Genomic DNA, 26,909 nt, shown 5'->3' with positions numbered 1-26,909 from the left:
AGTTCTTAATTTTGCTATAAGTACAGAATGTGGTGCAATTCAAAACTTAGAACAAAAGTGTGTCGAAGACACAGGTTTTGACATATTTTGATCTCAGATATGTCAGCCCTGGGCAGTATTATGGATTATACAGAAATTAAAAAATCAACATATTGAATATCATTTGCTACAATAGGACATCAAAATTATTACCTACATTTGACCCTGTTTGAATTACATTTTTTATTGCAAGGTTGTGTCAGCTGCAACATGAAATTATTATAAAATACATGTAGGTGTCATAATGTGTGTATGGGTACCAACACCTGAAAGTTTAGTCCACTTTTGGCTGTAACAGTCACAGTGGTGATAAAAAAAAACATTGAAAATACTATTGCCTTGTATGGTCATTTGTTGCTTTTGCATAGGTCTTAGATATTGGTACATAGGCCAAAGTGGATTCCTTTTTTTAACATTAGGCCACACCAATTTAATTTGTTGGTTCTCAGACTTTTTCAGAAAAAATATGAAGCGACAGGGCGAAAAAAATAAAAAATAAAAACAGGTCTAGGCATCCTATTATAGCCCCAAATGCTACAATATGAGCCATGAAGTCAACAAAAAAGGCTGGGTTAAAATTTAAAGTATAAATTTTGAACTCTTAATCAAACCACTGTATTGATAGATGGAAAAAACTGTAACAACTAGGAAGAAAAGGAATTTCCTCAACTGTTGGTTCAGATTCAGAACCAGAATCTTTTTTTTTTTTGCAAATCAGAAAAAAATGAAGAGGCGAATCCGAGAACCAACAAATTAAATTGGTGTGGCCTTACTAATCTTTTACATTAATACCTTGAAGATTCTCATGTTCAATCATAATACAAAGTATTACACATTTTACCTGATTGTGCAAGAGTAGGTCATTCCAACAATGCAGTAATACTGAATCAGTGGAAATCTTTGTGTACAACATACTACAACAGGAACTACAATGTAGTTAACAAACAATTCAACAATTTGAATGTCAAAGTAAGAAAGTTAAAAACTGTACATCCATAACCAATTGCACGGCAATGTATTAACTAGTAGAATACTACAGTTTTTACTGTATCAACCTTAAGAAACTGGAAGGAGTTGCTATCGGCTATGATTTTCCCCCAGCAGGTTTTTTGCTGTGCCTCTGAGGTAGCCTGCGACCGCTGGGCCCCTGGACTCTTCTGTGCAGTTGAGTCTGTGGCTTCTCTGCAGCCTAGGGTGGGGAGGTGGGAACTAGGTCAACAGTCTGACTTAAAACATCTGAAGGCAGAATTTTTTTACCTTCTCTATACTGAAGTAGCCTGGATGCCAGACCCATACCACTCTAGGCTACTCTCCAAGCAGAGGTTGGTGGGGAAGATTGTTACCTTTCCATATATGCCCCGTTTTTTCTGTCGCTGCTGTTGGTGGGTGTAACGACAGAAAAAATGGCACAGAGAGAGAGAGAGAGAGAAAAATGAAGATTGTGCACAAGCTGAAACATTACCTGGAGCTATAGAATTCAAATAAATGTACCAATATGTTTTCTGGTTTATGAATGAAGTTGTGGTGTAGTATGGAGCCCTTTCAGTTTAGTGCATCTGTTCATTTCTTGCTGCTTAAAAAAAATGTATCTACCTTTTCAAATGATGAGGGGGGTTCCACTTGTTGCCCCTGTTTGGTCTTTGGAGTGGGGGCAGCTGATGTTTGCGTCTGGGGTGATGGTGACGTCATCTTGGTGGGTTTGGGTGCAACCATTGGCTTGGCTGGTACGGGGGGCTTTGACCTGAAAATACACGCCAATATTGGTTACCTTGATGCAAAATCAAACCATACTTTCATTTCTAAGCTTTTTCAACACCACTTCTCCACACAACATATGATTGAAAAAAAAGAAGGAAGAAATGTATAACTACATGTATCACACTACAAATGCCTTTCCCTATTACATGAAAATGCGGCCGATGCTCATTAACATAATTTATGTGCTTGGCCAAAATGGTTTCAAATCACAAAAGAATGACAATATATATCATGATGAAGAATTGAAAGCATTTAAAATGCCATAAACATAATGAAAACTGCATAGAAGAATGCGTTTTGAGTGTTATTTTGACTCATTGCCTATTGGAATCGTATGGCCACAGATACATTATATCAAGACTTACATATCACAAAAACAATTACTAGTAAGTACTGTGCTGCTCTAGCGATTTTCGGGTGCAATCCGTCTTCGCTACTTATATGGTGATATTTTTGGACATCCCAGCCTCGCGCACAGAGGTGTTGGGGTGAGAAATAAACGAATATTCGTACACATCTACAAGGCTTTACCTGTAGGTAGAGTTGATGTGCCATGGGAGTTGGCATTTGAGGGCAAGGGGATTACATTGGGTATTACAAAGGCAGTTTCCATTTCCATGGTAAAAATCTTACATATGTACAATGCATTTGTACACTTCAAATATTTGTACAAGGACTACCACTTTACTACCAGTGCATGATTGCCCTGCCCTACTTCATTAACATAATTTATGTACCTGGCCCCAAACCTTGGTAGTTTGGAAGAAATACACACTGTCTCTCATTTAAGAGAATTGATAAATGTGTAATTATTACACTCTAATAACTCCTGCCTGAAAATAGTCAGGCTTTAGTGTAAGTAAACCAGTTTCCTTGCAACAAAAATATCGAAACCACAGCTGTATTTAAGAAGAACATGATGGTATTCTGAATGGAAACATTTTGTACCTCATAATCGTGTTCGAATCGGGTGTAAAAACCGATTATATTTTTTGGATACCCTAATCTCGCGCTCTGAGGTTGGGTTAAATGAAACAAAAGGAAGATTCACACAAATGTAGCAGTACAAGATGGACTACCACTTACAAGTGAATGTCCTGCATACCTCATTAACATAATTTATGTACCTGGGCACAAAAACCTGGTATTTTGGAAGAAATACACTGTCTCTCATTAAAGAGTACCATTAAATGCATGATTGCTTCATTCTAATATATTCTGCATAAAAAGAAGTCATGGTCTAATGTTACTCAACCAATTTACTGCTAACAAAAAATTCAGAACCACAACTATAATTAAGCTACATATGCTACCAGACTGAAACCAAACTTTTTTCCTCATAATCGGTATATGTATCGGGTGAAATACATTATTTATAACTTTTTGGACACCCCAATCTCGCGCTTGAGTTGGGGTAGTATGAAACAAAAAGAAGATTCACACAACTGTGGCAGTCCATCCCACTTTTAGTGAATGCCAGGCTACTTCATTAACATAAGTTATGTCCTTGGTCACAAAAACCTGGTATTTCAGAAGAAACACACTGTCTCTCATTCAAGAGACCTAAAAAATGTATGATTGCTTCATTCTAATATATTCTGCATAAAAAGGAGTCATGATTTAGTGTTACTCAACCAATTTACTTCCCACAAAAAATCAAAACCACAACTATAATTGAGCTATACATTATACCTGTATGAAATAAAGCTTTTTTATTCATAAATGGTGTTTGTATTGGGTGAAAATACCTAATACACTGTAACTACTTTTTGGACACCCCAATCTCGCGCTTGAGGTGGGGTTGTGTGAAACAAAAGGAAGATTCACAAAATACATGTGCATTTTAGCCTAGCCTGCCTGACAAGATGAAACTTTTGGTCTTCATGATTGTTAAATTTTTTTTCATTATTAATGCATTGATATGATTAGAAGTTCAATCATATATTGGTACTGAAAGCAGTTTAGTATTAGTCATGTTAGTAGTCATGTTTTCTAATGTCTTAGGAATTGATGGCCTGTAAGATAGCTAGAAAAAGTAGGTATAGACAACAGGATCAGGCATGATGCTGCCACCTCATTAACATAATTTATGTTCCAAACCACAAATCCTTGATTTTTTAGCAAATATGCCTGCAAGTCCCATGTAGAAAAGACTGCAAATGAACATTTTCAATATCCAAGTGAACAAAACATAATAACGTCTGAAAGATAGGCAAATTGTGATCAATTTATTCCCAGAAACCACTCACGTACCCACAACAAGACATTTACATCCTGCGTGTATATTGAACATACAACTTTGTTTGAACTAATGCATTCCCTACCGAATTGTTTTTTGGTAGAAAATTTTTAATATCCCAGTCTCACGCTCTGCGGGGGCGCCACGGGATGAAAACAAATATAAAGAAGTACAGTCTACCCTGTTCCCTGGACACCAGGTATTGAACCTGTGCCAAACCCAAGCAGCCAGCTTTGCTACTGAACTACATTTGCTTAGTTAGTCAAACAATTTTTGGCCATTCTAGTGAACTACATTTGCTAAGTTAGTTGAACTATTTTGGGCCATGGCTTGTGTCATGTCAAATTTCTATATTATTTGTAAGTTTCCTTCTTTCCTTGCCATGTTGTGAAATGTGGTGAAGCCATTTGCTACATTTGCTCCGAAGAAAATGTCAGCCTTTCTATTTTTTTTTTTACAAATGTACTTTTTCAATTAATAAATGTTGATGGAAGTTTAAAAAAATGGAATAAGAAGGGAATTAGGTAAACGGTAGCATCGATATAGAACAATTACTCCTGATAAGAAGAAAGAAATGACCAGGGAAATGACTTTGAAAAGTGGGTATCCAAAGAGCCTTGCTGTATCCAAGCCTGTTGCAGTGTTAAGTACTTCATTAGCATAATTTATGTGCCTGGTCTAAAAAGTCTTTGTAATCCTTTTTTTTTTATCACACCATGGAGTGCAGGTGGCTAAAATTTGCAATTACTGGTAGCATTACTACAGTTAGCAAATGAAGAATAGTATCATCTTAAATTTTCATAACATCTGCTATTAATAATTTCTCTGCCACAAGTAATATCAATCAAAACACATTGAGATCCTCATTTGAGCCTATTAACAGTGTATTTGGAATAAGGTCTATTAAGACCAATTTTTGGATACCCCAACTCTTTGCGCTATTAAAGGCACTCTATGTAGTTTTTTGCGCAAAAATTTGGAATATTCTAATTATACTAAATTTCAGTGTTATTAACAGTTACTATCACTTTTCAACACATTTGTGTCATTATTTCACATTTCTTACGTATCCGTTCAAACAGTCCTTCTTGGGTACCCGGTGCCACCGGTTTGCTCTGAGGACAACAACAACAACATACAGGGGTTGCCCCCTAGGGTGGCTAATTGACCCGGCTTGCCAGGCTTGATTGACAGGGGCACATGTGACAAGATATAGCCTCCTTAGAAAAACACTCATATCTTTCACATGAGGTCTGGTGGAATATAATTATCAACTTGGAGTATTTTGTTGGGCATGAATAAACTGTGGTCATTATCCCTTCAAAAGAGATAAAAATCTGGTAAACGATTAGGTATTTCAGAAACTGGTAAGCTATCAACTGACACCCCACTGGGATGTAGGTCAAACCACTAGCAGTGGACAATACAATGTACCATATGTGCGGTTTGGCCAGAGGTTGTATAGAAGATCATTCACAGTTTTCTAAGCTTCTATGGAGCAAGGATGTTGTATTTTTTTGTTGAGGAGTATGATTTTGGAATACTAAAGGGTTAAGTTAATGTACTATGTAAAGAAAAGAATGAAAAATATACTTTTTGTATTGTCAAAAAACTACATAGAGTGCCTTTAAGAGTTAATGGGGTAAAAAAAATGTAAAGAAAATATGTCTGAACGCTACACATACAAACACTATACACAAGCACTTACAAGCAACTCAACAGAAGAGCGGAACTTCAGACCTAAAATATGGATGAGTACTACACACTCACTCACACATACTTTGACATAGTGAGGTAAAAAAATTAAGTCAGTGTTGTAGAGAAAAGAATTTGTATCTACCACTGTGTGCAAACAAGGATGTTACTTATATCAAGGACATTATCCAAGTCAGTCACCATACAAGTAATCTAACACTGCTTCCAAGCCTGTTGCAGTGCAAAGTACCTCATTAGCATAATTTATGTCCCTGGTCTAAAAAGTCTTTGTAATCCTTTTTTTTTATCACACCATATAAAGTGCAGGTGGCTAAAATTCGCAATTACTGGTAGCATTACTACGGTTAGCAAATGAAGAATAGTATCATCTTATATTTTCATAACACCTGCTACCAATAATTTCTCTGCCACAAGTAATATCAATCAAAACATATTCAGTTCCTCACTTGAGACTTGAACAAGGTGATTGGAATTAGGTCTATTAAGACCAATTTTTGGATACCCCAACTCTTAGCGCCATTAAGAGTTAATGGGGTAAAAAAAAATGTAAAGAAAATATGTCCCCAACTACACATACAAACACTATACACAAGCACTTACAAGCAACTCAACAGAAGAGCGGAACATCAGACCTTAAATATGGATGGGTACTACACACTCACACATCAGGCTACCATAACCATACTTTGACAGAGTGAGGTAAAAAAATTAAGTCAGTGATGTTGAGAAAAGGATTTGCATCTACAAGACTACCACTACCAGATCCAAGTTAGTCACCATACAAGTTATCTCATTAACATAATTTATGTGCCTTTCCTACAAGTCTATTTTTTTTTGTATCACACCATGAACCACATTTATGTGGGCTAAAATGTGTAAATATCATATTTAGCAACTACAACATAGCTTGCATCATGTCAAATTTTCATGTTATCTGTATATTTTTCTACTATGAAAATTTCTACACCACAAGTACAACCAATAATAGCACATTGACGTCCATAACACATTGGCCACTATCTTTACAAAATGGATATTCATGAAAAAATAATTTTTGGACACCCCAACTGTGTCAGTTGGGGTTTAAAAAATACAAAGATATGTATCAACATTACACCTACAAAAACACATACTACACACTATCTCTTATAAGCTACTCTTGCAATGAGTATTATACTTGATTGTAAAAGCAATTAGCCTTCGGGCATGATTTTGCAAATAAAGTTTCTCTTATAAGCATATCCATTCACAACCACAGTTGCTAATTTTTTTTTACAAACATGCTTTCCTTTTGTTAGTAAATATTGAGGCAAGTTCAAAAATAGGAATAAGCAGAGAATTACTCAATTAGGTAACCAGTAGTGTCAATAAAGAACAAGTACCCCTTTGCTTCTGATAAGAAGAAAGAAATGACTTAGAAAAGTGAGCTCTTAGTTTAACCATGAACTCCATGGTTTAACACTGCTTCCAAGCCTGTTGCAGTGTAAAGTACATCATTAGCATAATTTATGTGCCTAGTCTAAAAGCATTTGTGTTCCTTTTTTTTATCTCACCATAGAGTCCAGGTGGCTAAAATTTGCAATTACTACAGTTAGCAAATAAAGAAAAGTATCATTTTAAATTTTCATAACATTTATTATATCTATCAGCTATCAATAATTTCTCTGCCACAAGTAATATTAATCAACATATTCACATGCTCACTTAAACAAACCTGGTAGATAGGAATAATGTCTATTATGACAAATTTTTGAATACCCCAACTCTTTGCGCCATAAAGAGTTTGGGTAAAAAAAATATAAAGAAAATATGTCTTAACGCTACAGAAACACTATACAAAAGCACTTACAAGCATACGCAAACAGTTCTTACAAACAAAAGTACATGTACTTACATTTTCTTATAAAGAATTGAAGCTACTATCAAGCAAAGAAGAGCAACTAGTAGCGCGAGTGCACTTATCGCATCCATAAGTCATCACAGGAACTTTGAAAACAGTTGATAGAACACATGGATCCTTCAGTGTAGAACAAACAGTTCTATAGAATAAGCTTCTATGTTCTAAAGAAGCATAGAATGTCAAAGAACCCAGAAATAGAACCAGGCACTATTCCATTTCAGAAACATAAATATTTGGACATTCCCAGCTAGTCTTTACAAAATATGATGAACAAAACCTTGAATATGAACTTATGGTAGGGAGCATATAACTTACCTTTCTTTTTCAGTTGCTCTGATAGTGCTCCCTGGTATCCTTGCACCTTCTCTGGTCTGTTGTAGAAATGCGGGAACAGGAAGTTTGACCCCGATTCTTGTATGCAGCGGCCCTTTGGCTGTGGATTTTGGACTGTCCCTCGCTGGGACTGGCTTGGGAGTTTCCTCTTCTGATGACCAGCCCTCTGAGTCACTGTTTTCATTGGCTGGGAGAAACACACCAACCAGACGTGAGACCAGGGTGTCTGGACTGTTTTTAGTTACAGTGATTCACAAAGAGTATTTACTTTACTTCAATGTTCCCTGTTATGTTTACAAGTGTGTTGATATAACATGTCATGACATTTATTTGTTACTATTCATATTTGTTTGACAGAAGGTCTTTTGGGGGAAGTCAAGTGAGCCTGAAATGTCATCTCATGTGAAACAATAAAGGGAAAAAGGATATCATAAATGTATGTAATACTATACGCTTATAGAAAGAAATGTATGACTCGAGTTACTACATGAACAAATTTTTCTACAGTTTGTATTCAAAAAGTGAAAATTCTTTAAAGACTTCTGATGCCTTCTATTTAGAACGTGAGAATGTTTAACTAAATTTTAATGAATCTAGAAAGCATTGGAATTATGGAAATTCAGCCAAAAAACTGACCTGTTTTGTTTTGAATGTGTTGAAAGCTATGTTTCGTTTCTGAATGTCAGAGAGCAAAATCCTGATAACAGGTTATGATTTACAACTTACAAAAGAAGCATTCTAGGTGCACAGTGATGTAAATTAATCCAACAACATGGAATTTCTACCTACCTAGTAGAGGGGTGACCTGTTTTGCTGTGGTGTGTGGCAGAGAGGGCAACACTTTGGTGATGTCTGGTTTTGTGGTGGAAAAATCCGGCAGTTCTGGGATGCTCATTAGGCCGCTGACGGTATGTGCCCTGGAGGGCCTTGGCACTATCTCTGACAACTTTGTCAACAAAACAAAACAAAGAAAGTTGCGATATCACAAAATATAGTGAGTTATTTTTCAACCCAAGCTGTAGAATGGCCTCTTCTCTGAATGATTCCTACATGTAAAAATGAAATCTGAGCAGTGACTGATAAAAAAGTAAAGGAACTGATACTCTCACTTGTTGTTTTGAGGAAGTGACCTCATAGGAAAAAGATCACCCATAGATAAAGACAACGTCCTTGGCTAAACAATTTGAAACATTCCAATTGAAAGATCAGTGAGCCTTCATGAAAATTTTTACACCATCTTTTGTTTTCATTTCCATCTTACCAAACGTTAAGTTGAAGGTATTCTGGCTTGAGTACCCACTTTTTTACTTTGAAATAAAATTGACCCCCCCCCCGAACTTTACCAGTGGGCCGACCCTTGTCCAATTGTCTGGTTGACATCCAGGAAAGGTGACACAGATACTCATAAGAACACCTCAGGCACGGTTTAAGTCACAATGGGTACACTTAAAAGGTCTTTGCCTATATATGGCAGGCTTTCTAGTCCAGTGATCTCTGATAGATTATGTTAAACAGACTGTAATTAATTTGTAGACTATGGCACAGTAAAAGGAATAGAAAAAAAAAACATTTTGTATGCAATTCTTACATATTAAAGAAGAGAATGAAAAGTAAAAATGTGTTTATCTTACTTTTACAGGGGACTGGACAGGGCTACGGTCACCGACATTTCTCCCAGTCTGTTGTGGAGTTTTCTTTGTGTCATGCAGCTGGCAAAAAGGTAACAGTGTCACCTTTAAAGAACTTAAGGTACAAATTTGATTACCTGTAGTCTATTGTAACATTATACATCTACAATCATCAATAAAGTACATAGAATTATAGACATAGACAGTTTTTTCATGATTTTGCTGTAAAAACTGTTAAGTATTATTGTTATTGTGTTTGAAATAGGAAAAAATGTAACCAAGGAGCTCCTTGATGTAACTAACACCAGAAAGCCAAATATGTACCTGTTTCTCAAGCTCCATGGTTTTTTTCTCGGCCTGTGCTGCTCTTTCATCTGCTATCCTCAGTAACTCCAGGTGTACTGTACTGGACACCATTTCTGACCTACATTGGAGTCCCAAAAATCAGATTCTGATATTAACATAAAAATGTCATACATTATATGACAGGTAACACAGCATAAAGTTTGTTATCAGAATAAATATGTTTTAGCTTATAGATTTTGTGAGGAAGTGACCAAACAGGTCATGTTTGTTTGTTTTTGCAATATTTAAGTTTCAGGTATCTTAGCAACACGAAAGGTCTTCTCTACAATACAGGAACTTAAAAGTCTTTTTTGTAACTTACATGTACATGTATAACAAAGCCTTTAAGGCCAATATGGAAAAGGGCAATTGACATTATGTTGCTAAACAATGATGACCCTGGTTGGTGACCCAATGCTCAAATGCTGAAAATTAAAAGCAGAACAAAGACAATTTTTCCACTATTGTCATTATTTGTAAAGGGTACTGTTTTTTTTAACTTTCTCACAAATGTTAGAAAGATTGCTTACTTTTCTCTGTTGACTTCTGACAGTTTCTCCAGGAGTCGATTGATTTCATTCCTTGCTTGAAGAAGTTCTTCTTGCACACCTGAAAAATAGAAAGTTCCTTAAAAGTTAAGGTCATGTTACTTCTTTTACACCGTGAGTCAACTTACAAAAAGTAAAGAAATAAATCAGATATCTTTCAAAAAGCAATCTGTTAATCTGTAACACTGTGTAACATAATATCCATGACTCAATTAGTAAATTGAAATACTTGGTTGTAAAACTCACCATGCAATTTTTTCTCTGCCTCTGTGGTCCTGGTCTGTGCCAACTTATTTTCCAACATATAGTCCACTCCACTAAATGGAAAAACATGAATGTGCCATACATGATAGACTAAAAACACAATTTTAAGTAGACAAAGAGAAAAAACATATACAATTATTGAAATTCAACTGTACGACATTTGCAGTTTTCTAGCAGTTTCCTAAATCTTACATACCCTTTGAAATACTCAGTTCCAGTCAGCTTTTCTTCTAAATTCGTGATCTGAAAAAAAGAAAGAATGAAAGAATGATCGAGATTGAATACATTCAAAATCTTACAGTGGTGCAAATTACGTCATACATTGTTACCATCTGTCAAATGCTCAAAAGCTACAAAATTACCCTTGAATCAGCCCTTAGTCAATTCCTAAGCACAGTAACTGAAAGTTCTGATCTGACCCTCCAAGAGACTTGAACTTTACTAATGTATGAGCCAAGTTCTTTGGCACCTTCTTGTATACTGCAAACCTTGTGAGTGTGACCAGAATACAATTCTACAGGCTTCAGCATGCACTTGACAAATCATCAGTGCCTGAGGTAAACACATATACAAAAAGATACCTAAGTAGCTAAGAACTAAACATGGTTGCCCTTTTGTGTGCAGTAAAATATTAACCACCTCACCATTTTCCTAGCTCCTTGTAGACTGTCCTCCAGGTCGAAAACTCTGGTTTTGTACTCCACAGCCAGACTAGTGGTGTGTGACAACTCAGCCTGAAATAAACAATGCAATAAATTTTATTTACTAGTAGAAGTCTGAAGAACAATACCTTAAAGGTGCCCTAAGCGATATCTGGCCGATAGTAGGCTGGGAGCATTCAATTTCAAAAGTCTGTCTTTTTGTCACATTTTCACGCAGTATGTTGAATCAACCCTATCCTATCCCATACCGATAGTCATGGAGCAAAAATTCGACGCCGCTTTGCCGTACGAACGCCGTGAAAAACTACGTGCCTCCCGCCACCGGCAGTGGTGTCGGCCATTTTTGAAATTTCCGAGCGCTCGCGAACACTTCCGACTTCTTCCGACCAGAGCCGAGGACGAGTCACGTGGTTAACCACGAACGCGCTGAATCAGTCGAACTGCAGGTCATCCTGAGTTTCCGCTACATATTGATACATTTCGCGTAATGTCATAAAATTCGTTTCTTGGTATGAGAAACTGTATGAATGTGGCTACCACATGCGATATAATAAGTGATATGATAACATTCAAGTATATACAAAAAGAGGAATTGAATACAAGGTTCTGACCATTCAAAAATCGTCAAATTTGAAGTCAATCGGTTTCGAACTCTTGCGTTCGATCCATGGAACCAAGGCAGCGCGTTCCATTTTTCGCGGAAGTTCCCGAAAATTGTCGACGGGAAACGGTTACTTGGTGGATTTTGGGGCCGATTAAATGGAGGCCCCGATAAATCAAGCAACTTGTCTCTGGGCTAGTTTCTGTGCTGTTTCAAACGCCAAACGTATGAAATAATGATGCAAATGTGCTGATACTTGGTGGTATGTGTCAATACCATACAGATTGTCTTGTTCTAAATATTTCCTATTTTAATGCCCTGATATCGCTTAGGGCACCTTTAATTGACTCAAACTTTATCATGTTGCTGTAACTTCTACAAACAGAATGGCCAACTCTGTTAAAATACATTTTAATAATATGTAAAAACTTTGTTTTTTTGCTGAGAAAACTGACATATAACAGTTACAAATTCTGAAAGGAAAAAAAAAAAATCTTCTTTCATACCTTGGTGTCAATCAAGTCCATCTCTAGCTTGTCTGCTCTGTTCTTCTCAGCCAGAAGCTGGTATCTCTGTTCGTTGGCCTCAGATTCAACAATCTTCACCATCTGCTCCATCACCAGCCTTTTGCTTCTTTCCTCCCTCATCGTTTTCAGCAGCTCTGAATCTGTACCCAAACTTGCTGCTACTTTTGTCAGGTCCTTGTCACTTGAAGTTATGTCTGGTGGGTCAGTCTGTGTTTCACTCTCTCTGGTATCCTTTCTCAGATTTTCATTATCAGAAGTACTACTACTATTTTCTGTCTGGATAGCAACTGACTGGAAACTTCTTTCTTCCTCTTTATTTTGCTCCTCCAAAACAACTTTCTTCATTTCTATTGGAGAATCTGTACCTATCCAAGAATGCACTTCGAATTCTGTAACAGGTGGTTGCTTTGCATTGCAGCCATCTTGGTCATCATCATCTATTTCAGTTCCTTCCTTCTCATCTTCTGGGTAACAATTTATCTGCTCCTCCTCTTCTTCTTCTTTGCCTTCCTCTTCCATCTTAACTAGTTTCTCAAGTTCTGTATCATGTTCAGTTCTTTCTTCTTCTACATTCCCTATGTTGATATTTCCTATTTTGTTGTCAGGATCTTTGTCAAAACCATCCTGGTTTACATGTACATTGCTAGAAATGTTGACTACTTGTCTTTCATGATATTGTGCTTCACATTGTTCATTGAACTTCAACTGCCTCAACCTTTCTGCATCCTCTGACAGTGCAAGGTGCAAAACTCTTTTGTCTTCCACTTCTTGAAAACCATCTTTCTTTTCTAAGGTTGGATAACAAGGCTCAGCATTGTTGTAATTTGTGTCCTGATCTGTTTCTAACCTCTTTCCCTGTCGTTCATAAAATAGCACTTCAAACTTTTCACAAAGCTTCAATTGGTTTAGCGTCTCTACTTCCCTTGACAACAGGGACCAAATGACTTCTCTGTCTTCTCTTTCTTTGATGTAATCCTCCATATTATTTTTGTATTAGTTCAGGAGAGGGCAGCAATCCCTTTTGCACATTAGAAAAACTTGAACGTTGCTTTAACTTCCCTTGCAAGTTGTTTGACTATGTTGGAACTTTCTGTTTGCATTCAAAGAAGTTGAGTTATGTTATGATCTCAACAGGTGTTCAAAAAGTCTATCTGGACTGCAGATTTTTATGTTGAATTTCAACAGTTGCAGTTCCCCCCAGACCTGCAAAACAGATGAGAAGAGATACAGTATTAGCTTGTAACGCCTCCTAAAGGTCTTGTCAAAAATTCCATAATCTGCTATTCTTTACCTGCACACTGGCTATTTGGTTATAGATTCATATTGTGAACATTGTTTGTACCAGTTCCTCTTTCAGGCTTTGAATCAAGTAGATCATAAGTGATTAGTCAAACTCATTTATTTGCAGGTCCAGAGGAAAAGCAGCAATTACAAGCTGGAAATAGCTACTGACAAAGCAGCTAGCTTCTAAGTGATTGGTTGGCTTATAATCATTTTAGAGTCCTACTGATGACAGGTAATAAAAAACTAAGAATCTAAGGAGAGAAATTTGGAGCTGACTTTCCAGAGTTCCAGCTCTTTCACCCTTGTGTAGTCAGAGTACTGAGGAAAGTCTGTTGAGACTTGTTCAGATTTCACCTCCAGAAATCTTATAGGTTCTGCCCTATGTTCCTTTCTTCCTATTTCTTCCTTCTGACTCTCTGTAATCTTGGACCACTCAGAGCTTTGTATTTTTGCCTGAGAACTTGACTCACTGTCTGCTGACTCTTCTATACACTCATACACACCCTCTAGATCACATAGGCACTTTCTGAAATGATCGTAAGACTTACAAGTGACATCTAAGTCCTCAAGGGTGAAGTTATACCTGCGCTCAAGTGCTACATACAGTGTCTTCGGTTGTCCACAAGTAATGAGATTAAACACCGATTTAAAGAACCCGTCTGTTAGTTCATTATCATATGCAACATCTGCCGCGAGTATGATGTCAACATTTTTTTCTAAATCCTCAAGATCTGCTTTAGTCCACTCTGACAGTGACTTCACACAACTTTTTTCTGTTTCATCAACTTTTTGGAATTCTTCTTCCAACCAATCTAACCTCTTAACAACCACTTTCTTGTCACTAGCACTGAGTGGCTGGAACAAGTGCTCATTTCTTGAGACGTTTTCCCTGCATAGTTCTAGAAGCCTGTCTCCGATATCAGTACAGTAGACTTTGGAGGCCCCCACAGCTCCAGCTACGATGCTCACAAGACCAACGCCCCCTCCGAGCTCTAAGATACTGTGAGACTTGAAGACATCTTGGTTGTGTAGAATAAAGTCACACATTAGAAGTGCCCCTCTCCAAACTTGTAGTCCTACTGTGTCTAGTGGAGTAGCCATTGCATGCTGGATATGGACTTCCATTTCTGTACAATTTGTTTTACGTCTTTGTAAGACCAAATCGCCATCTTCATCCACACATACTGTTTCTTCCGCAGTTCTTAAACACTTTGCCTCTGGTTCGCGTATTTCTTCAGAATCTGAATCATCTTCAGAATCGCTGGAGTTGTTGTCAGATTGTGGGACAGTAAAGTTGAAGACGGTAAGGGTGAACTCACCGTGGGACTTCTGATTGGAAGGATGGACATCGATATGGACGTCTGACAACACTGCGCCTTCCTCCAAGTCCGAAGCCATTGTCGGGAAGGTAGAAAAGTCACCTACATTGAGCATCAAGAATTGCACAAGCTTTAACGTTATAAAAGGGTGTTGAACACTGATGATACATAAAGTTACCACTGCCAAAATCAGACAAGACAATTTCAATATTCTACATATGAATAAACTGTTGGAAAAATAGGCTACATGAGTTGCTGATATGATTGTTGGTTTCTATGATTTGGTTAAAGTTTTACCTGTCTATCCTACTCACCTGTACAGGTAAAAACACAGGATCATATGGGCATCACATGTGTCAGTTTCAATAATCATTTATGGTCTAGTTCAAAACTTATTTGGAGGGGCATAAGAAAATCATAATTTCTGAATTCATTAAAATTAATGACTATGAGACAAAACATTTAAAAATTCAGTATAACTATTGACTATATGTAATACTAGAAAATATATAGGTACTTTTTATTTCTTTCTTGCCTTACGTTTAGACTCGAACTAAAGTACGTAGTTAAAAAGATCCCCTTTAAAAAAGTGGTACATTCTTTACCCACAGTTCTTCGCGAGGCTGACCGCAAAATCACATGATCTTAGAAATCTCCGTGGAGGAATCACCTTTTCTGTCATTTTGGTGAATTTTAAGGGAAAGTAGTCGTTTGTTTTGACCCTCTAAGTACACGGACGAGTAGAAGACTACATCAAGATGGCGCTGAGTGACGCAGATGTTCAGAAACAGGTAAATTTGGTGGTTTTTAAGACGTTTTTCGTAGCGTGACATTTTGCGGTCGACCAAGGTGGGGTGGGCAGGGTCGTCCTTTTCGCCGGTCATCGGATAATCAGAATATATTTCTGAGTTCTATAAGATTTCAAACACGTGGTTCAGCCTTCTTAAAGTGAATATTGGATCATGGCCTTCTGTGTCTACAAATTTAACGTTAGATTGGAAGAAAATAACCATAAATTGTCCTCATATTTGTGTACAGGTGTTGACTGTATTTTTTCTTTGCAACAAATCCTTTCTCCGCCCCCTCACGAATAACAATCACTCCCTTGCCTTCTCAGCAAGGTGATAATCACTTTCCCTCCCCTGTCCTCTTATCAGTAGTGTGAGTGTTAGCCGCGGCGACTGTTGCAGGGCTTCTCTTGCTTGCAGTCTTGTTGTTAGGGCTAATGTAAAAGACTGCAAGCAAGAGAAGCCCTGCAACAGTCGCCGCGGCTATGTGAGTGTGAGATCATTGTCTTCTCAGCAGGGTGGTAATCTTTTTCCCCGCCTCTGTTCCCACCCATCAATTCAATTAGACACACTGATACCTTTTTTATGTAAAGTATAAACTAGTAGAGGCAAAGAGGAGTGATACACTTTATATGAAAGCACTGATGGAAAACACACAAATTTTATGCCTACTCAAAATTTCTGAGGGGCATTTTGAGGCAGAGGGGGTTTAAAGCCCAGAAATTATAGGACTGAGACATCAAAACAGGGGTGGGCTAGAAGCATCCTCAGTTATTTTTTGGAACAGCCCGATATTTATTCCATAATTTCAAGATGACGGAAATTATACCTAGTTATGAACATGTAGATATAGAAATTATGTAATACATAGATCATGTCGCACAATTTTGCTGAATTGGTTTTTGTTGGATATTTCAGATCAAACACATGATGGCCTTCATTGAGCAGGAGGCCAATGAAAAAGCCGAGGAGATAGATGCAAAGGTAAGACACAAAGATGGTACTCATGTTAAAAAGTATATCTATTTATATCAAAGTCAATTGGATCGAATAAGAAGAGGTCTTGAGCCATTTGATAAGGCCTAGGAAAAAATGTTGTGTTTCCTGTTTCCTGACCAACCTTAGAAAAAACCTCTGAAGCTAGCCATTTTTATGTGGATCCCTGCAAGGAACATAATTTTTTTGAGCTGATGAGCTCTGTGATATGACACTTGAGGGATGAAACGTTGGCACTGTTGAAACCGGTTCCCTTTTCCCCAGGCTGAGGAGGAGTTTAACATTGAGAAGGGTCGTCTGGTCCAGATGCAGCGCGTCAAGATCATGGAGTTCTATGAGAAGAAGGAGAAGCAAGTTGAGCAGCAGAAGAAGATGTAAGACTTAGAATAGCACTTCTACTAAGTTCTAGTGATTTCATATTTTTTAGAAAGTATCCTAATTTTATTCTGGGTCTGGCTGGGGGGTTAGGGTCAGTTTTCACTACATGTATCATCACTATTGTTTGCAGTAGAAGCCAGAAGATGCATGTGCAGTGTATTGTGCACACTGCAGCACAATATGATAAGGTTCTTCTTTGGTGGTTATAGGTAGCCAACATTGACCTGTCCATAAATCTGGTTTAAAGATTATAAAGTATTTGCATTTGTATGAGAGTAGTAGCAACTATGATTCAGTATAAAATCGATCCAAACACATGTCAGTCTTTTAGGCACATGTCAGGCTTTCCTTTGTAGAAGTTGACACTGACAGTCTGAATTTTTTTTCCTTTCAGCCAAAACTCCAACTTGTTGAACCAGGCCAGAATGAAGGTTCTTCAGGCCAGAGAAGATCATATAAAGGTTGGTTGGTTCATAGGTGTTAGTTTAACATTTCTTGTAGATGTGGGCATGCTCCTCCAGACAATTTTGTACTCCTTGTCCCTAGCTGTCGTTCACCCATTTTTGGGGGCAGATTTCAAATGACATGTGGGTTGGCTTGCCTGTAGCCTAATGAAAATGTCATGAAGTTTTTTGATTTTGTTCTGAAAAGCAGATGGAATGAAGAATTTTTTCCATCCTAGCCTAGACCTACTGGGCTAGGCATTGATTGATTTGTTACTTATATGTCCAACACATGTCCAAACCATGTTCTGTAGTGCTGCTTGGATGTTGAGGGGAAAGAGAAAAAGTACAGTGTGTGCAGTAGTATTAGGGAAACAATTTCAGAAATGAAAGCTTTTTCTTATGTACTCTGACAACATCCTGGTATGGGTTGTCTTTGACTAAAGTTTGAGTGTCAGGCAGTCATTATCTGGTTACAATATATCGTCCAAACCCCGGTGTAATTTTGGTGCCTGTGTTGCTGTCCGTTTCCCCCAGCAGAGTATCCTGGAGGAGTGTCGGCAGAGGCTGGGCGAGGTCACCAAGAACCCGGTGAAGTACCGGCAGGTGATGGAGGGTCTGATGGTGCAGAGTCTGTGTCAGCTGCTGGAGCCGGCCGTCACACTCAGATGTCGACAGGTGGACGTCAAACTCGTCAAGGTCAGCGGCATGTCATTTTAATTTTTTTTATCGTGAAAGATAGTAAAATTTGATGTCTGTGTAACCCTTGTGTTGGAATAAAGTTCAGCATTTTACTAGCATGTTGTTTTCTTTAGTTTCATATCAGTCTTTCTTCCTCCCTCCCTCATTCTCTCCTTGCATTGTTTTCTTTTTCTTTGTTTCAAACTCGTTGAGTGTCATGCAGTTACTTGTCATCTACCTCTTTCCCTTCTTCATCTTCTGCTAAATTGTTTTTTTACTTCTGTCAAAGTTACTATGGTTACTAGGTATATCCTGTGGTTTTCCTATTGGTTTTTCCTCCTTCATTCTTCCTTTCCATTTTCCATTTTCTCCATTTTACATTTTCATGTTCCTAACTCAGAAATGGTTACATGTAATACTATAGAAGATTTTAAGTGGTGCTTTTAGATGCTTTTAGCTGATGTACCTCTACTCCCTTTCTTCACCTTAACCCCATTTGACTCTATTCAAATTGTAACTGAGTAAACTGACAGTAAAAAACTAAGAAATGTTCCTAAAATGTTCTCTTTCCTTTGTTCCTCCCCAGGACTTGACACCACAGGTGATCACTACCTACAAGCAGCTGACTAAAAAGGACTGTAAAATCACCGTAGATGAACAGAACTTCCTGGGATCTGATGTGTGAGTATTTCTCCTGTGTTTGTTGCCATTGGGCAAACTTTTTAGAAGAACTTTTAGTGTGAAAATATCTATGTCTATAATTCAAACTTACACCTTGATAGCTACATGTATTTGTACATTTGAATAAAACTGAAATCCTATTTGAAGAGTCAGATTGTAAAGTGATTTTGCCTGGTACAGGGAAGATAAATCTTTCTGTGATTACGTAGTTCTATAGTTCACTGCTTTAGCATGAATATAATGTAATAGGTGTTCATTTTAAGTTACATCTATTACGAGAAGACTACAAAATATAGGAAACCAGGAAACTGGTCTAATTGTTTGGACACATATGTAATTTGTGTACGCAAACTTTTCGCAATCCAGCAATTTTATCCCTGCTTATTTTTGGTGTCACGAATAAATAAAACTTCACATTAAAATGTGGTGGTGAAGGGTTGTGATGTTTTTTTCCTTTCCCTCAGGTCTGGAGGTATAGAGTTTCTGTCTCCTAACAACAGAATCAAGGTCACCAACACACTGGAGAGTCGGCTGGAGATGATGAGCACACAGGTTTGTTTGTTTATTTGTTTGTTTGTTTATAGACTGGCTTGACTGTAATAAGGCTGCACAATTGTAATGCACAGAAAAAAAAGGAAAGAAAGGAAATGATTTCAAACAAGTTTCAGTTCACTGAAGAGCACTGGTCATGACAGAGAAAACAAATGCTATGTACAGTTTGTACTCTTTGTACTCTTTGTACTGTTGAATTTCCCCTAGCTCAATAAATAGTGGAACACAGCTTAATGTCCCGCCGTAAGAACTGTTACCCTTTCCAGTAGCATGCATGTTGGGTGAGCAACAAATTCGGGATTCAAACTCCCAACTTCTTGGTCAAGAGACAGGGTCACTAACCACTGGACTACGTACACTACTGAAATTTTGGTCTTTACTCTTTACATTACTAGCAGCTCTAATAATTTTTTGTTGTTGTTGTTTTCATAACTTCTCCAGATGATGCCAGAAATCCGGACAACGTTATTCGGGTCCAACCCCAACAGAAAGTTCATGGACTAGGAAGTAAGGAGTCATCTGTTCCTGCTGACAGTCTCTTCCAGCTGTGCAATACTGAGATATTTCATCAACACCCCTGTTTACTTATTGGAATGGTCCTTTTCTGACAAGTTCTATGTGTGTTGGTCGGGTCATACCAACCAGAATAGGGATGGTCATTATGTATTGTGGACAGATTGTTATTTAATAATAGAGCTGAATTGTTGAGTTTGAAAGATTGGAAGCCTTTGAAAAATATTGTAATCTACAATGTGATTAAAAATTTCTGCCATCTACTACATATAATTTTTTATTTGAACAAGTTGTTGATGAAAAATTAAGATTCCCCTAGAAATATGACGGCTTCCAAAAATTGAATATAAACATCTTACTTGTAGCAGCATTTGTTAGTGACTAAAGTATTCTACAATGTGTTTTACAAAGTTTGTCTAGCAATGGATAAATGTGAAGCATAATTATATATAAGCTAAGGTAGGTTATATTGTTGGAAAGTCAAGACAGTCTATGTAAATGTCTAGTATAGTACGATGAGATTAGAGGGCTCAAGAAGAAATCATTATCACGTAATGTCACAAGTAATTTTGCCTCTGTGCACATTGTAGTAGTCAAGAGCAGACAGCAGATATTGTATGTTGATAGGGGAAAATATTGAAAATATTCAACTTCAGTTGCTGAAGTCTTACTGTGACGTTTGTAGACTGTTGGGGAAAATTCTTGTCTCAAAAAATATTTATCTGCTGTCCTCTGATGGGTGACTTCATTTTTAGAATCAAGGAATTCTTTCTCATGCCAAAAAACAGTTACTCAAGCAACTGGATATGATTTTGAAAACGTCAGACGTTTCAGCTAGTATCCACTAGCTTTCGTCAGTGACTGAGAGACCAGAGGGGAAAGCAGGTTTATATACACAACCTGTTGATTGATATGCAAATAAAGTGAAGACAAATTTTTGGAAGTCGAAAAAGGAACAAAAGTCAGACAAGTCAAGACAAGATGATGCAAATTAGTCTGAAAGCTCCTGTTATACAGGACAGGAGCTTAAGTGTTGTTTGCATCATCTTGTCTTGACTTGTCTGACTTTTGTTCCTTTTTCGACTTCCAAAAATTTGTCTTCACTTTATTTGCATATCAATCAACAGGTTGTGTATATAAACCTGCTTTCCCCTCTGGTCTCTCAGTCACTGACGAAAGCTAGTGGATACTAGCTGAAACGTCTGACGTTTTCAAAATCATATCCAGTTGCTTGAGTAACTGTTTTTTGGCATATCGTATTACCTGGATGTCTAACCTTCATCGACGAATTCTTTCTCAGTTTGATGAAAGAGGTCCTCTAGACTTGCACTTCAGAAAATCACTTCCTGGTACAATTGCTAAGACATGGGGGTAAAGAATGGTGAAATGATGTTTATTAGGAAAAATACTGTGTCCCCTGCAATTAAGGCTTTGTCAAAAAGATAAGTAAGGTAGCTTCGAACAATACTAGTACTTCATGTACTTACACTTACGGTCACCTACCTCTGCTGTTGGTATTAGCGATACCCAAGGAATGGTTTACAAAGAAGCAGACAGTGTTGCCTTTAAAATACTGATTTACCATGTACATGTAGTTGCTGTACTGTAACTCAGGATGTTTTAGCCTCTCCCTTAGCACACGTAGCAAATTCAGTAAGGATAGTTACTGTAGAATGTGGACTTACTGCAAGATTGTCTTTTACATCCCAGAATTATTCAATACAGTATTTCGTTACTGTCAGTAATTTTTGTAATGTGCTTGTATGATGAAACATCTTTGCAAGAAAGGATGGAATTATGGAAATGTTTCAGATTGACCCAAGATTATTACCAAGGATATTATTTTCTTGCTACAGTATTACCTTCAGACTTCTGTTCTTTGCCTTGACTACAGTCTTACTTTGTGAATCTATTTCTGTATACCCAGTGTAACAACCCTTCAGTGTAACACTAGAAATCTCTAGATATTTTCCTCTTGATCCCCAGGAGTTGAGCATCATCTTGTCTCTGTGACTGTAGATGGCAAACAAAGCATTCCAGTTCCAGTCCTGTGTTTTCGGTTCGTGATGTTACAGTAATGTGTTTTTTCTGCTGTGTCTCAGAATAAATATGTGGATGAAGACATTTATCAAGGCTGGATTTTTGTTTTAACATCAAGCAAACCACAAATGAAAAAACTCACTTTTAATGTGACAAGAAATGCAGAAAGTTATACAAGGTTTTCATTTGTGATTTTAGAAATATTGACCACTACCACGAAGACAATTTCAACTTGAAAACTTTCAAGATGCCTTAGAAATCAAAAACACAGGCAATACCCAAGTCAACACTGACTTATTTAAATGATTGGCATTGTTTTTCCTCATCTTTTAAAAGAAAAAAAAAAGCGTATGCCATCTTTTGAAACTGGGCAACCCATGGAAATGGCAGAAATATTGGCAAAAAAAAGGTCCATATTCAGCCGCTTGTATGAGCCGTTCTAGGAATTTTTGTCTCAAAATGAAAAGATATAAGACTAAAATGGTTCTTTCCTGATAAATTAGTGATATTTTGGTAGTCTGTGCTAGCCCCAAGGTCAAGAACAAGAGCAAGAAAGACTTGGAGTAAAACCCCCATAAGAGCCCATCTCGTTTCCCAAGTCGCGAAATGGCCAAATCTGGGAATGAGCGAGGCTTCCTTTGCGAGATACGGACCTTTTCGGAACGGGGGCTCGAAAACGGGGGTGTGATAAGGGATGAATATCCGCTTTTTTCATTTTAGAAAAATCAAACTTTTGGCATTTTTCGGAGCCTTTCTTTTCAGAGTATAGTCCTTATGGTCTCAATTATATACTTGCTTAATATCTTCTCCCGAATTTTCTCCGTTCTCGAGTTATACGTAAAAATTCGTTTTTGCGATCAGCTGATCGCTTGCAGAACGTGCTCTCAGCCTTGCAGAAGCCAACTTTTAGCTGTCAGAAACATTACCATATGAATGAAAACCAAGCAGATGTCAGGAGGGAATATCATTAATTTCTCAACAGTCTACGCTACAATACACGTATTTTCAATGGAAGCAAAATGGCGGATAATGATGATGTAATCTTATATTTTATGTGGCATAAACTGGTCACCAGGTATTATGTAAAATGTCCTGGGTCTAATGTAGTGTGAGTGCGTACCAATTTATGATACAGTGTTAGGCAATGCCCCGCCCACACGTAATTGTAAAGCCAGGCTCAGAACTTGTCGCGAGATCCAAGCCGTATCACCCTGACGATTCTCCATGTATTTACTACAAAATCTTATGTTATGAACTCAGTGAGTCACTCCGGGTATTACAAATCCCTATCCCTATGCCTATCATCACACACGACAGTCTTACGGTGTCAAAAAAGCGCCCTCCAGTGGCGGATAGTAGTATCACAACTATGAAACTTGAAACCGGGCCTCTGCGGACGGTCTCACAGCGACCTCTAGCAGTTCATATCAATACTGCAGGTAAATTGCAAAGCATCTTGCAGTCAAAGACGGCCTACATTCCAAGTAATAAAATGTACATAGACAGTTAGTATGCAGTGTCTTTGTCCTGATACACATTGAATATTATGTCTTGAACCTTTCTTGTGCAGTTGGAACTTGTTAGCGTTACAAGTCACGATTTAAAGGCACTGTATGTAGTTTTTTGCGCAAAAAATTGAAATATTCTAATTATACTGAATTTCGGTGTTATTAGCAGTTACTATCACTTTTCAACACATTTGTGTCATTATTTCACATTTTTTTCGTATATTTTGTCCGTTCAAACAGTCCTTCTTCAGTTCCCGGTGCCACCGGTTTGCTAAGGACAACAACAACAACAACATACAGGGGTTGCCCCCTGGGGTGGCTAATTGGCCCGGGCATGCCAGGCTTGATAGACAGGGGCAGATGTCACAAGATATACCCTCCTTAGAAAAAACTCATATCTTTCACATGTGGTGGAATATAATTATCAACTTAGAGTATTTTGTTGGGCATGAATAAACTGTGGTCATTATCCCTTCAAAAGAGATAAAAAATCTGGTAAACGATTAGGTATTTCAGAAACTGGTAAGCTATCAACTGACACCCCACTGGGATGTAGGTCAAACCACTGGGAGTGGACAATACCATATGTGTGGTTTGGCCAGAGGTTGAATAGAAGATCATTCACAGTTTTCTAAGCTTCTAAGGAGCAAGGATGTTGTATTTTTGCTGTGGAGTATAATTTTGGAATACTAATGGGTTAAGCCAATGTACTATGTAAAGAAAAGAATAAAAAATATACTTTTTGTATTGTCAAAAAACTACATAGAGTGACTTTAATACACGGTTTTGTACCTAATTTTCGTCGCCCCACTCGTCGCTTCCCGCCAACATGGCCGTCTCATCACGTCATAATGTTTTCAACCAACCAGCATTTACCAGGGTGGGCGTTGCCTCACCATTGTACTTACCACCATGCATTTACCAGACGACTGGTCTCGTACTGCGTTTTGATATGAGCTGCTAGGTGTCGCTGTGAGACCGTCTGCAAAGTCCTAATTTCCTGGCAGTCCTGCACAGACTTCTAGCGGGACAACGCTTGTTTCTAGGGGTAGAGAGGCGATTTCTTTTCAAGGAGGGTCTCGAGTTGTATCCGTGGAGGGAACTGTATGGCCGCCTGAAGTTGGCAAGAGGTTCTGGGCTTGCCAGTACCGCTTACAAGTTTTTTAAACGCGTGAAATCAGCTACAGTGTAACACTATGGTAACCTTGTATACATATACATATGACATGTACTCACATTCCATCAGACTTTAATATAAATACTGACAAGTTTATGCCACATAGAATATCACAATACCATCGTTGTCCGTCAGTTTGCTTCCGACGTGAGTGTATTTATTTATTATTTCAGCGTAGACTGTAGCAATCCCTTTAAGAGTAAGTCACAATATGCCCCACTAGCTGACATCTGCTTGGTTTTCATTCATATGGTAATGTATCCGACGGCGAAAAGTTGGCTTCTGCAAGGCTGAGAGCACGTTCTGCAAGCGATCAGCTGATCGCAAAAACGCATTTTTGCGTGTAACTCAGGAATGGAGGTAGTTCGGGAGAAGATATTAACGAAGTATTTAATAGAGATCGTAAGGAGTATATTCTGTAAAGAAGGGGGCCGAAAAATGGCAAAAGTTTGATTTTTCTAAAATGAACAAAGCGGATATTCATCCCCTATCACACCCCCGTTTTCAGGCCCCCGTTCCGAAAAGGCGCGTATCTCACTAACGAAGCCTCGCTCATTCCCAGATTTGGCCATTTCGCGAGTGGGGAAACGCGATGGGCTCTTATGGGGGTTTTAGTCCAGGTCTTTCTTGCTCTTGTTCTTGACCTTGGGGCTCATCCTGACTACCTAAGTATCACTGATTTATCGGGAAAGAACCATTTTAGCTTTATATCATTTAATTTTGAGGCAAACATTACTAGAACGGCTTATACGGGTGGCTGAATATGGAGCTTTTTTGTCAATATTTCTGCCATTTTAGCTTTGTGCAGTTTCAGTAGATGGTGTGACATATGGGCCTTCGAAAACTGAGGAAAATCGAGGTCTTTTATGAAAGTCAGTCACTTTTGACTGTGTACCCTTGTGTCTTTGATTTCTAAGGTATCTTAAAAGCTTTTTTTTACCATTGTCATTCATAGTAGTCATTAACTTTTTTGGGGACATTTCTTTACAAATAACACAGTGTTAAAAGAAATATATTAAGTTATATATTACACCTATTGTTTCAGAAAACTGTTTGAATATCTTCGTAAGGAAAACAAATCGAAATAGATCTATGATAACTCCAACTGAATACTTGCTACATGAAATGACTCACACCAAGACTGATTTCCATCCATTTTTACAAGATTTTATTACAACACAACCATCATCCAATTGAACACTAGTCTTTCATTTCTCAATCCTAAAGACTACAAAAACGAAAAGTCCTCTCAAATGTGGATCTGTTCGAGAATAGTCGGCAGTGATCTATGATTTAAGAAATCATTCATTTCTTACTACAAGTCTGTGTATTGCTCAAGTACCACATTGGATCATTTGGAAACAGAGCAACAATCATGCCGCTTCCTTTCGTACTTTCAAGCACTTCTTCTATGGACAGAAGTTTATTTCAACTTTTCATGCATTCTCAGAATTTTCTAGTGACATGAGAAGTTCTACACAACTAAACTTGATACTTTGCAGAGCAACAGTTAGTATCTCATCTCATCTGTGAGCGCTGATATAGTTTGAGAAGAAAAACTACAAGTACACCTGTACGTACAAGTATCATTAAGGGCACACTGTATGCATGATATGCATAAACCTAGGGCACAATATCAAGCCGTCATACAAATGTATTTATGGCAACAACTCTGGATATACCCATACTCTTTTTAAATTAGTTTAACACACAGAGCTTGAAACACTAAGAAGCATTAGCTTGAAACACTAACAATACACTATGCTCATTGTCAATGTACTACTTTACATTTTCTTTCTATGTCAGGCTGAATGTTCAATGGCTTATATTAGGCAACATACCAGTAAATTACTGTTACAATTATGAATGAATCTTTTCAACGATGTTACAATTATGTTCTCACAAACAATTATGTTCTCACAAAGTGGCAAAATCTGTGAAATTATTCCACAATACAATATCTATGACAATAACATGGCAAAGACACAG

The 26,909-nt window shown here is 37.7% G+C and overlaps 3 protein-coding genes across 4 annotated transcripts; 1 reads left to right on the top strand and 2 right to left on the bottom strand.

The window, feature by feature from the left end:
- Positions 1-812: 812 nt before the first annotated feature.
- LOC109467477 (trichohyalin-like) lies at positions 813-13,765 on the bottom strand. The gene is made up of 11 exons (XM_019765491.1): positions 12,540-13,765; positions 11,415-11,504; positions 10,967-11,013; positions 10,753-10,823; positions 10,489-10,567; positions 9,938-10,037; positions 9,617-9,694; positions 8,775-8,931; positions 7,968-8,172; positions 1,633-1,780; positions 813-1,228 (listed from the first exon to the last, which is right to left on the bottom strand). The coding sequence occupies exons 1-11, from the start codon at positions 13,539-13,541 to the stop codon at positions 1,124-1,126; spliced, it is 2,082 nt and encodes a 693-aa protein (XP_019621050.1). The 5' UTR covers positions 13,542-13,765; the 3' UTR covers positions 813-1,123.
- Positions 13,766-14,005: 240 nt separating this feature from the next.
- On the bottom strand, positions 14,006-15,535 carry LOC109467359 (methyltransferase-like protein 22). Its single transcript, XM_019765302.1, has 2 exons — positions 15,478-15,535; positions 14,006-15,265 (listed from the first exon to the last, which is right to left on the bottom strand). The coding sequence occupies exon 2, from the start codon at positions 15,240-15,242 to the stop codon at positions 14,088-14,090; it is 1,155 nt and encodes a 384-aa protein (XP_019620861.1). The 5' UTR covers positions 15,243-15,265; positions 15,478-15,535; the 3' UTR covers positions 14,006-14,087.
- Positions 15,536-15,796: 261 nt separating this feature from the next.
- LOC109467474 (V-type proton ATPase subunit E-like) lies at positions 15,797-20,596 on the top strand. 2 transcript variants are annotated; one of them, XM_019765485.1, is made up of 8 exons: positions 15,797-15,954; positions 16,870-16,935; positions 17,212-17,321; positions 17,720-17,786; positions 18,306-18,467; positions 19,036-19,130; positions 19,595-19,682; positions 20,124-20,593. In XM_019765485.1, exons 1-8 carry the CDS (start codon positions 15,922-15,924, stop codon positions 20,184-20,186), a joined length of 684 nt encoding a protein of 227 aa, XP_019621044.1. In that variant the 5' UTR covers positions 15,797-15,921; the 3' UTR covers positions 20,187-20,593. The 2 variants fall into 2 exon arrangements, with proteins under 2 accessions (XP_019621044.1, XP_019621045.1); XM_019765486.1 differs by having other exon boundaries at positions 15,893-15,954; positions 18,309-18,467; positions 20,124-20,596.
- The last annotated feature ends 6,313 nt before the right edge of the window (positions 20,597-26,909 follow it).

The sequence above is a fragment of the Branchiostoma belcheri genome, unplaced genomic scaffold (genome assembly GCF_001625305.1).
Source record: "Branchiostoma belcheri isolate BF01 breed outbred unplaced genomic scaffold, Haploidv18h27 scaffold18, whole genome shotgun sequence".
Lineage (NCBI taxonomy): Eukaryota > Metazoa > Chordata > Leptocardii > Amphioxiformes > Branchiostomatidae > Branchiostoma > Branchiostoma belcheri.
This window is presented reverse-complemented; position numbering and strand designations above follow the sequence as displayed.

Bases quoted from the DNA above. Each gene is read 5' to 3' on its own strand.
- LOC109467477 (XM_019765491.1), bottom strand. From the start codon at position 13,541: ATGGAGGATTACATCAAAGAAAGAGAAGACAGAGAAGTCATTTGGTCC. The intron at 11,014-11,414 runs GTGAGGTGGTTA...TCTTTTTTTCAG, and splicing joins TACAAGGAGCTAGGAAAATG to ATCACGAATTTAGAAGAAAA. The intron at 10,568-10,752 runs GTGAGTTTTACA...TCTATTTTTCAG, and splicing joins GGCAGAGAAAAAATTGCATG to GTGTGCAAGAAGAACTTCTT.
- LOC109467359 (XM_019765302.1), bottom strand. From the start codon at position 15,242: ATGGCTTCGGACTTGGAGGAAGGCGCAGTGTTGTCAGACGTCCATATC.
- LOC109467474 (XM_019765485.1), top strand. From the start codon at position 15,922: ATGGCGCTGAGTGACGCAGATGTTCAGAAACAG. The intron at 18,468-19,035 runs GTCAGCGGCATG...GTTCCTCCCCAG, and splicing joins TGGACGTCAAACTCGTCAAG to GACTTGACACCACAGGTGAT. The intron at 19,683-20,123 runs GTTTGTTTGTTT...TAACTTCTCCAG, and splicing joins TGGAGATGATGAGCACACAG to ATGATGCCAGAAATCCGGAC.